Source organism: Acanthaster planci, linkage group LG11 (genome assembly GCF_054643075.1).
Source record: "Acanthaster planci isolate LZ-2023a linkage group LG11, COTS_SCS, whole genome shotgun sequence".
Classification (NCBI taxonomy): domain Eukaryota; kingdom Metazoa; phylum Echinodermata; class Asteroidea; order Valvatida; family Acanthasteridae; genus Acanthaster; species Acanthaster planci.
In genome coordinates, this window is record NC_141787.1 from 4,082,576 (window position 1) to 4,098,409 (window position 15,834).

At 42.7% G+C, this 15,834-nt stretch overlaps 1 protein-coding gene across 1 annotated transcript in view; it reads left to right on the top strand.

The window, feature by feature from the left end:
- med27 (mediator complex subunit 27) overlaps positions 1–15,834 on the top strand; it is a 75,058-nt gene that overhangs the window by 42,798 nt on the left and 16,426 nt on the right. The window contains exons 4-6 of the mRNA XM_022239232.2: positions 459–549; positions 10,031–10,138; positions 11,583–11,624. Of these exons, the coding sequence (XP_022094924.1) occupies positions 459–549; positions 10,031–10,138; positions 11,583–11,624 (241 nt within the window). The remainder of the gene's footprint in view (positions 1–458; positions 550–10,030; positions 10,139–11,582; positions 11,625–15,834) is intronic.

Genomic DNA, 15,834 nt, shown 5'->3' on the forward strand with positions numbered 1-15,834 from the left:
TTTACATTTATCCCACAAAAATTAAGTTCTGCTTCCCCTTTAATATCTCATACTCCTTCATTTCGGAACAAATCTTGCAATTATGTTGACCAATTTTTTCTGCACATCATCAAAACTCCTCGTTTTAATGCATTTGGGCTACATCAATGCCAGTTTACATGCATCTTCATATATGCTTCATGCAATGCTTGTTGAGCTTTTCTCCCTGTTACATCATCAACCCAACACAAATGCAAAACTTTGACCCCACGTGTTTACAAAATCAGCCCATTTGGTTGTGGAAAGAACTTCCTGCTTACATGTATTTCGCTCGTTAATTTTTGACAGATAAATTCATTGTTTATTGGTTTTTAGGTGGCCAATCCAGCTCCAAAACGTAGATTTCAAAATAGCTGAAGCCTTTTTTGGTTGCACTTTAAGTTTCTTATGCATGTATTTCTGTTTCATGTGTTTTGAAGGACAATGGAACAAATGGTTTCTACATTGAATCGTCAGTATATGGACATTATGATGATCAACAAAGTTCCAAATATGCCGAATGTGTATCAGGTAGGTAAAATTACAACTACATGTACATGTGTAAATGCAAAATACCTTTTAAAAACAGTGTACAGTACAATGTACATGGTACATGAATCTGCACATGTACATGAACATTATACAATTTGCTTCGGATGCCATTTGTCCCTCAGGGTGTACAAACAAATCCATTGACTTCTACACAGTAGGCTGCAATTGTTTTGTTATACCATAGTAATAGATTTTGCGTACACAAAGGAGTGAAGTGAAATACATCTTACTTTGCTACAGAGTGTTTAATTTCACTGAAATTGTCCTCTCCAACAAAATGTTTAGTTGAACAAATTCATTCACATTGAATAAAGGTATTTTCTAGGGAGAACTATCTTCTTGACATTCTCAAAGAAATTTTACTGAAGGCTGTCTAATTTGGCCGTATTTAGGTCTTTGGTGGCCATCTTGATAAACATTTTTATGTCCAAGTGGGCCATTGTAAGAACTGAAGCATTGTTATTGGCTCAGGTGAAGAACGTATTCATGATAACAAGCCTCATTTGCATAGTTTTCCCTACCACTTTCGTTATCACAAAAGTGGAGCTTTCCCAAAGTAAGTACTTGACAGATTAACCCTAACTCCCTTGGGTGTATGTAAAATCATATTGAAATTGGAGGATTGAGGACTGTTAGGGTTAAAGGGTAGTTGCATTCAATTTGCTTAATACAAACCTTCAAAATGCATCTTTTTGTCTAAGTTAACCTTATTTTCAACTTTTGTTTCACTATTTCAAAAGTTACTTTTCTGCCTTTTTGGTTTTTGTGCTAATGGTATTTCTTTATTCATGAGCAAAACTGTGGTGTCATCCCAGGAAGAGGCATCCATGTTACATTGGTTTGTACCCAAAACCAACTACATTTTCATAGATTTTGCTGGACTCAGTTTTCTCTACTTTGCTGATTCAGAACTGTTTATGTTTATAGCAGTTAGCAAACATCCAATCCCTTTCCAAGAAATGTTTTCAGTAAGTTAATTTTGGGTTCACAATGGGCCTTTCTTAACCTTAACAGTCTCATATCCTCCGCTTTCAATATGATTTTACATACACCCTAGGGGGTTAGGGTTAATATTTAAGCAAATTTTATTCATGGCAACTTAAAACGGGGCTGTAGGGGACTTACGTGTCATGATGGCTGTGAATGGAAGGGACCTTTCCGTGGTTCAACATAATCTTTGGGTTTGTGAAAATAATGTCAAAAAGGGCTCCAAAGGCAGTGGAGAGCAACAGCTTGATAAAGGCTTCAAGTGTTTTTCAGAAGCCTGCATTCATAATCTGAAGGGTAAGCAGTTTATTAACGGGATTTTATCTGGGACTTTTTGTTGACCTTGCATGCATGCATCGTTTGTGTCGGGGCCAGTTGTCACCACAATCGAGCAGTTTGAAAATCTGTCATTCAACAGGTTACCTTTAATAACTGGGTTATTTCCTTTTGAAGTTCAGAATTCTGTAGATTCTAATTCAAAAATTTCAGATGTTATTTCATTATACTGGGCACGATCAATCAAGGAGGAAGGAAAAGACTGGATCAATCAAACTGCACCAAAGTGCAATAACGTGTACTGTGTTGGGCCAGTGATTACGATTTTCTATTTGAACATCTTAACTGCCCAAAGAAATTGTTTCAAAGTCAATATCTACCTTGAATAGTGTCCCCGTTGTCTTGTTTTATCTTAACAATCCACTTTTACCACAGGATCTTGTTCTTTGGAAATCAATGAAAGCTAATTTCTGGCGACGATTTTCGTTTGTGCTTGCTACAATCCGGTACTGAACAATGTTCACTGTTTGCCAACAGTACAGAGTCCCCTGCACCTTTGTTTTCAGTTACGGTATATAAAATTTACATAAATATTAAAAACGCCTCTCAGAACAGAAAAGCCTATGCACAGAACTATGTTCCCTAGGGTTGCAGGCCAGTAAATATGCTTGAAACTGCTTGCACCGGTCAAATCACAATTTGTATCCAATCAAATTCTGTACAAAATAAAGTAGGGCTGTGCTGAATATCCGAATAACTGAATATTCGATCAATTGTCGAATATTCAAATATTATTTTTCAAATTTGAATATTTGAATGCAGAATTCATGAAAAGGAAGGGAAAATTATCTTTGCTTCAAAAGAGAAAAATTGCACTCTGGAGGCTTGTTTTTCAAGCAGATTCAAATGAAAAGTGTCAGAAATCTTATGATTTAAACAGTATATTATTCAATAAATAATTTAAAAGGAATGGAAATTTTCAACAGGGCAAGAAGTCTTGTTCATCGCTTAAATCTTGCTAAATCGTGGCTGGAGATACTCCCAGATGTGAGAAGATATATTGATAAAAATGTACAATTGTGTGTGTTGTTGCTACTGATTTTGTGTATATTTTGTTCTTCAACAACCTGCCAGTCGGTGCGACCGAATATTCAGATATTCGATCAGATTGAAGATCGAATATTCGAATAGTAAATTATTTGAATTGATTCAGTCCTAAAACAAAGCAGTCTCCTGCATTCACATACCCCTGCCCAGCCTACATATGCAAATTTCCCATGTGCCTATTACAGTTCGCTAAAGAATTGATTATGCATACTTCCCCATGACCCTCCACAGTGCACTGCGGTCCCGCCGCCATGTTGTCCTTTTCTCAGGGCCTATCATTTACGGACATGTCTTTATGTCATATTCAGAGTTTTGAGTTCTGTAACCTTTCGTGTTTTTGACTTGACTTGATTCCTGTTAATGAATAAAGAGTGATTTCTTATCAATTGGTAAGAGTGCTTATTTTTGTATTTCGTATTTTTGTTCTTTTCTGCCCCTTTTTTTCTGTGCATTATCTACAGGTTTTGGTGTGACCTATAGTCTTAGTGTGTTGTGTATGGCCAATGAATGGGGCTCATGGGCAACCCTTTGTCCTCAATGTGGTGCATGTGTTCGAATACTAACGGCCCAATGCTGTATGGGTCTGGCCGTGGAGCGGGCTTGGTGGGCTGCCCTGCTCCTTTGTGTTGCAATTTTGCATTATCCGAAATTAACGGCCGTGACTGGGAGAGACCCAGTGGAGTGAATAGGCCGGGGTTGAACATGCTATGCTGCAACACTACCCCGGACCTTTATCTACATGATTGGGTTGAATGTGCTATGCCTCGACACTACCCTAGATCACTGACGACCACTGCTTGGATTGATCGGGTTGAACGTGTAACTACCGCAACACTACCCTTGATCTCTGACAGCCACTCTGTATACATGTACACTGTGCCTACTGATCCGGTTGAGCGTGCTGTGCCACAACACTACCTTTGATCACAATTGACAAAAGCATAGCGAGCTGTTCCTCTTTCTTTATGCTGCAGATGCTGAGCGTTGCTACCAACCACATCCCTGAGTGACCCTGCGTACCGATGGCCCATCAGGGCACGCGGGGCGACGGCCCACCACCTGCCGAGTACCTCACCAGCTTCTGCTCGCTGTTCTTCTTCCGCTTGGAAATGGGGCCAGTCTACCCTTTCCAAGCAGGCAACAGGCTCCATAGGGGATTCACTGCACTTCACTCCTTCCACCACAGGCGAGTCTACAGCACAGCACGGTGCACAGCCTCACGTTGTGCTGACAGGACTGGTCCCTGTTCAGTGAAGGTTAGCTACGCTACACTTCAGGCACTGGACTAAAGCTTAGATACCCCTGTCACCACCATATTGCATCGCAGTCAACGTCAGTGCAGAGTGGCGCTGCACTCGAATTGAGTAAGCCTAATCTCTCACTAGCTGGGTCTGGGCGGCTGTCATTCACCCCCAGTTCACGTGCTCTGAAGTCCTTTGGCGGTCACCTTACTACCAGCGCCTACCATGGAAGACATCTATTCATTAGTATGGTTCACCAGGCTACACACCAGGATGGCCCCATGCCTCCCGGGCCAGCTACAAAGGCTGCCACGCACCATGAACTACAGCCATCACACAAACTCCACAGTGGTTCACTGAGATGTGACTTGGACGTTGCAATGCCTTGGGCTGATGTCCCATTGTCCTGGGGGCAGCCTATTCAGAGGCATCATGGAACTATGCGGGCTCTTTACCGACCGCATTTCCGGCTACAGAAACCATTGGCCTGCTGCATCGCCATGGTTTTCGAATGCCACTCATCGCCACGGCTTCTAGCTACCGGCTAGGGGTATCTGACCAGGGTGCTTCCATCACAGCTCCCCGGCAGCTCAACCGGCTTCAGCCGATCATGACCTGCATTCTGGACATGCTGCTGATGCCGCAGATTTTCAGGTTCTTCCTTCACTTTCTTCGGCCGGATCACTGCACATAAGAAGGGTAAACACCAATCGTCTTCTGTGGGGTTCAAATTCAGGGTAGCACTTGCCCTCCTCAACTCCTTTGCCCTTGCATGGCAGCTCTTCATGTGGACGATCGATCAGGGGATCAGCCTTCAAGCTGTCCACATAGCGGAAACCAGCAACTGCACAGCCAACGTACTCTCTTGGGTGCTGTCCGACCGACAGAGTGGACTCTTTATCCGAATGTTGTCAGCCAGATTTTCACGGAGATTGAGAGTCCTCAATTCGACCTCTTTGCTCCCTCTGACAATGCCCACCTGCCGACGTTCTGTTCTCACCTGCGAGTGAGGGCAACAGATGCCCTACAGTTCGACTGGTTGGGCTCTCTGGCATACACCTTCCCTCCAATCTCCGTCATCCCGTGGGTCTTGTTCAAGATAAAATGGAGCTATGTTGGATCTTCCTCATTGCCCCATTCTGGCCTCGTCAACTGTGGTTTCAAAGACTGATGAGACTCTTGGAATGATGACTACTGGTCCTTCTGGTCAGAGAGGACATCCTCTGTCAGCCCAAGTAAGAGATCCTCCAACCATCACCGGAGAGTCTTCACTTGCCACGCTGGATATTGTCCAACGATCCTTCAGGCCGTTGGGTTCTTCTGCAGATGCTGCGTCTATTTCGGCCCGGGGTCGACGGCTGTCCACTCACAAGATTTACATCAGCTGACTTCATTTTACTAGAGGGTGCGACCACCACGATGTTTCTCCAATCAGAGCTCCTGTGAGTCCCGTCGAAGACTTCTTCATGTATCTGTTCCACTCGGGCCTCCAGGTTACCGCCATCCGCAACTACTGGTCGGCCTTGCTTGGCTGTCCACTCAGGCTTCAGCTATGGCTCGACTCTCTCTGACAATGCTGCTATCCGATCTTTTTCGAGGGATGTTTGTCAAGCATCCTCATATCAAATGCCTCGTCTTGTCCTGGGACCTCGGAAGCTTTCCTTGAGTTCTTGCCAGTCCCCCCCTTGATTTTTCTAACCTGCATCTCAGCATCAAGTTGGCACTCCTCATAGTTGTTACATCGAGACAAGGTAGCCAGCTACATGCCCTGTCAATTGCCGATGGTCACATCCGCTGGGAGCCACACAGGGTTCGTCTTATCCCAACCATCAGTTTCCTGATGAAAATCCAGACGCCTACCTTCTGGCCTCCCGACATATTCGTTCCTGAGATAGTCTTACTTTTAGGAGACGACTCTGACAAGAGATGGTATTCGGTTTGGACTCTCAAGTGGTATCTTGCCAGGACCAAGCATCGCCGAGAACCTAATTCCTAGCTCTTCATCACCATGACGCAACCCTTTTCACCCGGTGTCACATCCGGTGTCAAAGGGCTGGATGGTCTCGACCATTAACTTTGGTAATCGAGACCGGCCGGCAAAACATGAAGAGAAGACTCGAATTCACGTCGGGGCCCACAACGTTCGGGCCACCTCTGCATCCTGGTCGTACTTCAGAGGAGTTCCTTTAGCTGAAATCCGCCAGGCGGTTTGCTGGAAATCTCCCTCCACCTTCACCGAGTGTTATCTGAAATATGTTCTGCAGAGCGAAACAGCCCATGGCAGAGCAACCCTGCACTCGGTGGTCCGGACAGTGTCCAGTGCTGTTCCGGGGTGGGTGGTGGATACTTTGACTGAAGAGCTTCTCCTGGTGAGTGCTCACTCTTGCAACACCCGGTTTATGTTTCTTTTAGTAACTACACTCCCGTTGCCGATCCACCTCCAGGGTTTGGTGCCACTCTGCATATGTAGGCTGGGCAGGGGTATGTGAACGCAGGAGACTCCTCCTGCATGTGGAGTGGGTCGGGACTCCTAGTGATACTTACCCCTGCCCAGCCGCTCCTGCCCATCCTTCCCCACTTTGGCTCCAGTGGTTTTCACCGCTTCGAAAAGGACGAACATGGCAGAGGGACTGCAATGCATTATGGAGGGTCAAAGGGCAATATGCATAATGAAGTCTTTTCAGCAAATTGTAATAGGCACATGGGAAATTTGCATATGTAGGCTGGGCAGGGATAAGTATCAAGCTGTCTAGGATTTTGTAGCCCATGAACTTGAAGATTTGTAGAAGACAGGTTTAGGCGACCAAACCAAATGCAAGCTTGTTTCTAAGTGAGCTTTGGAAGACATCAGTGCCTGAAAATGGTGCATTTTTTTGAGAAGTGTAGACATTGATTTTTAAAAATGGCCAGGAGCTTCATGATTGCTTTTAGGGATGACCTGTGGAAAAAATATCTTCAAATGTCATCAATCATTGAATATAAGTTTGAAAATAACATGAAAAATCATAAAACGAGCTTTAATTTGATATGCGCCTCAATTGCCTGAGAAACTCATATTTTTCCTGATTTCTTTGACGGGTTTTTTAAATCACCTTGATTTATATCACCAATTTAAATTGCGATTTAAATCAAATATTTTTTTTAATCATTGATTTAAATCAGTATGTTTAATTTTCTTGGGCTGTAATCATTAGGAGCACTGCTGTTGAGGGTGAACTCAATAATATTGACAACATTTCAGGCTCTTTTTTAAGTGACATGCTATGGTGCTTTCTAGCCTGTTTTCTTTTTGAAAGATCCCCGCGTGAAGGACATTTTCCATTGTGCTGGAAACTTTGTATATTGTTGCTATACACAAATCTGGTAAGAAACAGAATGTGTTGAATTTAATATAGACCTGTTTCTTTGTTACCACTGATTTCAAAGGTGTTTGAAGGAACCTTGTGTGTACAAGTTGTATCCCATGTGCAGCCTGCCATTTCTGAACATTAGCCAGGATTTGTTCCTTGGAGAGATTGTACTACAGATCTCTCCATATTATTACAGGAAGCCTATTCTGCTGTTGATCGGGGGGGGGGATAGCTGGACATTATTTATACTGACCTCTCCAAAGCTTTGATAGAGATGATTATCATCTTTTACTTCATAAATTAGATTCATACCAGATTCATTCACCGTTATTGAATTTATTACATCGTTATTTAACTGGTAGGAAACACAGTTGTTTAGGGTGATTCTTCCAACTGGTATCTGGCGCCACAACGTGTGCCACAGGGCTCAGTACTTGGTCCCTTGCTTTTCACATTGTTAAATGACTTACCATCATGTTTTACAGGCAGATTGTTACTTTTTGCTGATGTGAAGATTTTTTGTCAGGTTAACCACTTGCTGCCAGGGAGCCCAATTTCAGGCACGTATTCTTCATATGCACAGCCGCGGTGCATGAAATCAGACAAAGGGAATTGGGCTTTGTTGCTGAAGACCGTACTCGTAACAAAAGACCAGGCTGCTGGGAATTACCAATATTTTTTCACTGCCAATAACGGAGATAATCTGGCATTTTTTGGAACATTATACCACTGTTTGGGGCATTCAGTGCAAGCGGATTACCAACGGGGACAAAAGTGCTCCACCACTGCAGCGATGAGCCACACAGTACCACTGCACGCTAATCTGGCCCCTATTGAAAAGAGGTCAGCAGTGCACTGTGCCAGTTTCAGGAACAAAAGAAAATTACATAGCACCGCACATTCTGGGCTCTTTTTGCAAGGCGGCAGGCCTGGCTGAAATACTCAGGCATCAGTAGATGTTGTCTGTCAGATAAGAGTAGAAACCAGGTAGTCCTTCATGTGGGAGTAAGTGTCCAGTAAATGAAGATTAAAGAATGTTGAAAACAGAAAAAAAATGAAAAATACACCGGCCCAGCAGAATCAACATTTATAAATGCCCTTGGCAGGAAGTGGTTAATGATTCTGATTGTTTCTAAAGGATGATTCAATGAAACTGTATTCATGGTGTACAACTTGGAAATTGAGTCTGAACCTGCAAAAATGTTGTGTGATGAGTATTACATTGAAGAAGAAGCCATGCATGTTCAACTACACAAATGCAGATCACGTATTAAACCATATTTTTGTTCAGAAAGATGTATGTGTATACAGATAGGAAGCTGAATTTTGTGGAGCATATAAGCCATCTAGTGAAGAAAGCTAATTGTATGATTGGATTAGCATGGAGAAATCTTGATATTGTAAGGATGAACACGCCCTTCAAACCGTTCTCTTGGTAGACCACAGCTGAAGTACAGTACAATCGTTTTTAATTCGATTTCTCAATCATAATCCAATCAACTTGAAAAAATACAAAGACGGGATTTATGTATAAGGCTCTTTCTAATGACAGGAGGGATACTACTTGTTCATAATTATATGATTTATATCATCTACCTACTCTTACCCATAGGAAAACAGTTAACGATTGCTTATTCTTGTACAGATTTATTCATAACACTTACAATGTAACCACTAATCTCTTTGGCTTACATGTTCCACAACGCCGTACTAGATCAGGTGGCAGTCACATTATACCCATTCCCTGGAGCCGGGTAGATGTAACCAAACAAGGTTTTGTTTCCAGGATACCTTCTACATACATGTATAACAGGCTTCACGGAACAGATGATGTGTTTGGCATACCAACATTAAGTGCATTTTGCAGACAGACTAACAAACGCCTGTTGAACACGTAGCACCCTTTGTTCAGCTGTGGTAGCTGTCCATCTCATTCAGTCTTTTTATAGATGTTTTTAAACATACTGATTTTTTACAGTGTTTACAATTTTAATTATGTTATTTTATTTAATGTTTTTTAAATGCTTTTTTAATTCTTATTTAATGGAGTGTTAATATATCAGTATTTAAGCTTGGTCCTTCATTGATGCCTTAGCCTGTCTCATTTACCCTTATTCTCCTTTCTTACCCGTAGCCTTCATGTATCTTGCCTCTTGGGCCTCCTACTCATCCTCCCTGTTATCTTTCCCCTTGTCCTCCGTCCCTCTCAACATTCCATCCTCCCCTTTCCCTGTTTTTCTATGTGTTGCTTTTGGGAATATGGCTTGTGCGTGTGTGGTATATTTTGTATTTTATGTTTTACATGTGTAGCTGCGTACAGCACCTCCAAGGGTAGCCCTCCTCTCGCCTCAGGTGACACCACATCTATTGCAACCACAAAGAGCAGAAGAAGTGTTTTTAAAGTTTCTGCTTACCTATAACCCTGAGCTTAATAGTCACCCTGGCAACCCCCAAGTGGTTTTTGTTTCGAATAACTTTTACTTGTTTATTTTCTTTCAGGTTACACTTGGACGAACATTTTATGCTATCGTAGGATTAAGAAGACTTTTGATTGAGAGAGTAGTTGTCCGAGGGCAGCATGAGAACATCTATTTGGATGACAGAATGGTAGGTTGCCTGAACTTCATTCACCTGTATTTCTATGTTTTAAGAAACGAAGTCCTCTGTTCCTGATTAAACTAACATGGATATTTCAATACTTTTTCTCACATTATAAACCATCTGAGTGAATGTATGCACATGGGTCATTTTTTTGAGGGGTGCAATGGGAAACATGTAAAATGGTACATTTCAAAGGGGTTGTTAGTTAACAGCAAGGCCACAGAGTTAAGTTTTAATGTAAGTTTATCACACATGGTTAACTATGTTTAGAAAAAACAGTTGTGTATGTTTTTTCTTACTTTTTTTCATACAAGACAAAAGCATATACTAATAATAATATCAGAGCATTTATAATATGCACAGTATCTTGAAAGTACCATTCAAAGGCACAGATTATCATTAACCCCTGCACATCGGGCTCACATTCCTTAAACCATCTCAGCTCCCTGGGGAGTATACTAGCCTGATGTTGCCATTTTTGCCCAAATGGCTAAACATAACTATGGTTATAAACCTATTATTTTTTGAAAAAAAGTGGGACAAAAATACAGCCCAAAGATTTTAAGCTTGCATGATTCAGAAATTTGAGGTGTTTTTCATGCAGTATTAATCTCGAGTTACGAAGATGGTACGAGTTTCTGTCATAATGTTTCTATCAAGCCACAAAGCAATATCAAGTATCACACTGTAACTTTTCATGTTCCAGGTTGTTACATAAGAAATCACAATATAAATTCTGCCATTTGCAATCAACAAAATTGTTTCAAAATTTTCCCACATACTTCATAATTTCAAAACAACACCATCTACCAGGAATTAGACCATTGTCATTCGCCATTGTGCTTTATTACACGTGCCATTTTGTCCCTTGGATTTGTTACAGTTTGAAATTGAAGTCCTCCTGGCCGGAGTCTGTGCCTCATGTTTTCGCCTCTGCTTCGTGTACAAAATAAAGCAGTGACATACATTTCTCATTTTTGTTAAACATCATGGTTTTTGGAATGTAAATCAGCTTGCTACTGGGCAGAAAAACAATTTTCAAATTGTGGCCTCTGTGTCCCACTTTTCATCCTTCAGTAATATAATGACCCACAATAACTGTTCTGACTTGTGTAACAATGCGAAACAGTTCAGTGGAGTTCTGTCACTTTATGTAAGGTGGCATTTGAGTGACATAATAATTTCACATTTGTCTGAAAACTTGACAATAAAATTGTAGTGTAGACTAAAAAAACTGTCTCAGATAATAAAATGACTTTGTTTTTATTTGGTCAGATGGCAATGCTGAACTGATGCTGAGAAAAATAAAAGTAATTACAAAATACTTTATCTGATTGGGCTGAAAGTTTGGATAAAAACTGGTTTGTATTATTTCATGTACTGGTACATGTATGGTTAAGAATCAATAGCATGGCATTACACTGATTTTACCCTGTTTGTTTGGTTTCAGGTTGATATATGGACCCTATCCAGATATAAAGTATTTCAAAAGGTTAGTGCCATTATGACTGAAAATCTACCTTTCAAAATGGGCAAGATACCGTGGTGAGCTTTTGATGTGCATATAGCACCAACAAAACAATTTATGCTGACTTGTTGGAGTCACTTGCACAACTATCTGTAACAATTAGGTGTTAAATGTTTTACAAGTGATTTTTCGTACCCAACTTTATGGTCCACTGCTTTCATCCTACCTGAAACAGTCGCTAAATATGCAAACTTCCTTTGCGCCTTACTTTATTTGCTAAAAACTTGATCAACTGTAGTGCGCCCTCTAGTCCCACAATGCACAGTGGAGTGGCTGCCATGTTCATGTGGCTTTCTCTTAGTGCCATTGCTTACAGACGTGTCAACTTTGGGATCTTCAAGTTTCCATTTTTGTTTCACATTTCTGTGGTATCTTGGTTTAAGTAATAAACTGTAGTTTCTGACTGTTTATGTAACATTCCTAAATGTGTGTGTTATTTTTGTCTGTGTGTGCTATTTTTCTCTCTCTTTGTATATGCATGCTCGTAGGTTGTTGTCGTTGATTCTACGTAGCTCATGCCACCTAGCTAAACACGTTCAGCTGTCCCAACTTTCCCCATAGACCGGCAGGAGTTGGTCAGTGGTAAGATTGAGGTATTAACTTTTGAAGCCGAGACTCGTGATTACCACACGAACGGTCCGCTCTACCAGCATGAGTCCTGGTTAGATTTGGGGCTAGCCAGCGGCCACACACAGAGGACTGGGCTGCATTGCGTGCAATCTAAACGCTCAGCTTCCCTAGTGCAACTACCGGGGTTACGACATCTACCGCTATTGTGGTGGTACACATTCCACTAATGCCAACCAAAGTATACACCACTCTACCAGCATGGCTCACAAAAGCTTGCGGAAGGATGGCCCCACGCCAGCCACACTGACTGCCACATGCCACAAGTCACTGCCTTCAGACACTCTTTCAACGGGGGCATCCGGGCTTGAATTAGACACTACACCCTCCCGGGCTGCTCCCCCACTGTCATCTGTGCCGGGCCACATGGGTATGATGCAGACAGCAACATGGGCAGCAGAACCCACCAGCCTGCTTTGCCGCAGAGGTTTCTGCACGCTGTACGTCACTCTGTCCTCCAGCTGTCATCTGGGGCTTCACAGAAAGAATGACTCCAAGGCAGATACCCCGATGGTTCATTATACTTCTTCAACTGCACACAAACCACAGCCCAACCACTCCACCAACGCTTCGGCTCACCCAGTGTCATCCACCAACTCAACGGCTGGCACCTTTTGGCCTTTTCGTCCACCCATTCAGCAGTCGGGTTAGGACATCCCTCTTCTTCTCAAATGGCAAGGTCATCAGAGAAGAGCCACAAGGGAAGAGCGACTCATTCAGGGGCCAGTACCAATGACTAAACAGATTCTCTTGCGGCCCCCGATCCTGAACCTGTCGGGGGCAGCCTACAATCTTTCGTAAGGTTCTGGAGAGACATCACATCAGACAGTTGGGTCCTTGCGATTGTCTCCCTCGATTCAACCAGCACCCCTCCATCTGCCCCGCACGTTCGTCTGACTGCAATCCCTACCCAGAGAAACAAACAAAAGGCACTGGAATCCGAGACAGATGCTCTCCTTCAGAAGCAAACCATCTGCCTTGTCCCCATGTCACTTTAGAATGAGGGCTTCATCTCCACATTCTTCCTCACGCCGAAGATTGTCAGCAGAACTTGTGATGAGACGGCCACTTCTACTTGCCTCACCTGCAACCTTACAAATCGCTTGGGGTTTCTCATTAATCACGAAAAATGGAGGCCCAACCCTACTCACACTCAACATACGTAGGGGCGGTCCTTGACCTCCGACAGGGCATAATCTCACCAACAAGCGAATGCATTGACAACCTTTTAGAATGCATGAATGTCTTCTCTGGAGGACAGTCACCCCCCACCCGAGCTGGGACTACACCTCCTCAGACTTATGGCCAGTGTGGTGGACCTGATTCCCCATTTTCAACTATACATGTGGCAGCTACAACTTTGTCTTTGAGCGTTCTGTAGACAGAAGCAGGACCCGATCGATCTACCAATTCCCATAATGGACTTCATCTGTCCCCACTTCCGGTGGTGGGTGGCGAGTAGTGTTGGGCGGTTCCACACAGTTCCAGCTAAGAACAACTATTCTGAGTTAGAACCGGTTCCCAAAGATAGAAAGAAAAACATAAAGTTTAAAAAACTCATTAAAAATCTGTCGCTGCCGCATCACTGCGGTACCACTCACGAATGGCACAACAGAGTGGCTTTTGGTCTTTAGTAGACTTTAAGATTATCCACAGTGGGTATTTTTAATTTTATTTTTGCCTCTTTGTAGACAAGTCATGGTTGGAATAAATCTGCAACATGTATGTACAACCATGATACAACTCAGCACTGCTTCCTCCTGCACTATTTTCCACTCTATGTGTATGTATAAAAATACTCCAATCAGAATAACAACTGATTCGCCATTGCAAGTACATGTAACTTTACCCATAATATAAATGGAATCGACCATGCCGTGGAGCTTCATGTATGGACTGGATCACGTGCACTTATTGAACATGTGCCAACATAACGTAAATGGCCATGGACCATGCATAAACTGATCATTCGTCCACATGTTACAGTAAGCGCATCTAAAACTCTGCCCTTTCTCGGGGTAAAGTACAACCAACAGAGTGGACACTGCACCACAGCAATGCAGAACAGATCTTCGCTGAAATCGATAAGCCAAACATTGCCCCTCAACAGAGAATGCTCAACTACCGGTGTTCTGCACTAGATTTAGCCACTCACAGGCCTGTGTGGCTAAATTCCCCATCAACCATTCCAAAATAGAAAGTCTACTGCCTGAAACCTATGCAGATTACCAATACATATGCATTATTTCCGAGTCCATTACTTCCATTGGCTACATTCTCGATCACCAGCAGAGCGCCCTCACTCACTCGACTCCTGCGAAGGTGGCTGCCATGTTCTTCCTCTTTTTCTTAGCACCATTACTATCGGACGCGTTTAAGTCTGGCTCCAAAAAATTCAAGAGTTTTTCTTTCGCTACTTGTGGTTTCGGTGTCATTTCTTGATCACCTTGTTGTTTGTTCATTCACGTTCGTTTGAACGGTAAGACGACTTCTTTTCCCCATATTTATATATATTTTTGCCAGTTCCCTTTCAGTCTTGCACAGGTTGGCAGACTAATTTTTGTTTTGACCTAGTTTTCGTATCTCCTTTCCAGACTTCGCCTATAGGTGGCGTTGTCTTTTTTCTTGTATATATTTCTTGATTCAAAATAAAGTTGAGTTCGTTTGTCTAATTTATTCTGCTTGTTTTATTTCTTGTATGTATAGACCTTAATTAGCTTCGCCTAACTGAAACTGAAAGTGATTTTCAACATCCTTTATCATTTCCTCATGCACATTGAATGGAAAAACGTTCTAGTTCACTTGGACAATTCAGTGGCAGTAGCCTATTTCAACCATATTGGCCATACGCTCCACCCTCCCCGTTTATGCGTCCTAACATGGGAATCCTACAATGGATGAAAGACCACATGATCCACATGTAAACAGCCCTCATTACAGGGCCAACAAAATGGTTGTAGACACACACTCTCCCATGGTACACCCTGCCCAACTGAGTGGCCTCTGCACCCTAGCATAGTCAGAGCACTCTTCCTGGCAATAAGTGACCCTACGTCAATCTCTCAACATCATTGTACAATGCCCAACTCCTCGTTTGTTGCACCCAAGTACAGCATCCACGTGTGTAGGCCAGAGATGCTGTACAGATCAACTAGACTAACCTGCTAGCATACACCTCCCAACTTATCTCACTGATCCCTCTGGTTGTCAACAAGATATAGGGCAATATGCCAGATACTGCTAATCGCTTCATTCTGGCCATGGTTCTGACCAATTCGCAACCACAGATCAGCTTTGGCTGCCATACACCATGGCTTCAAAGATGGCTCCTCTGTCTCTGACAACATGTCTTGTCATCTCCTGCATGGTATGTTCATCAAATGCCCCCATACCAAGCAGCTAGTCAAGTCCTGGGACCTGAGCAAAGTCCTCCACATACTTGGTGGTTTCCTCTTTGAACCCCTCAGCGACATTTCCTTAATACGTGCCAGCACTAAACTAGCCTACCTCTTGGTCGTGGCTACTTCCAGATTAGGCAGTGATATGA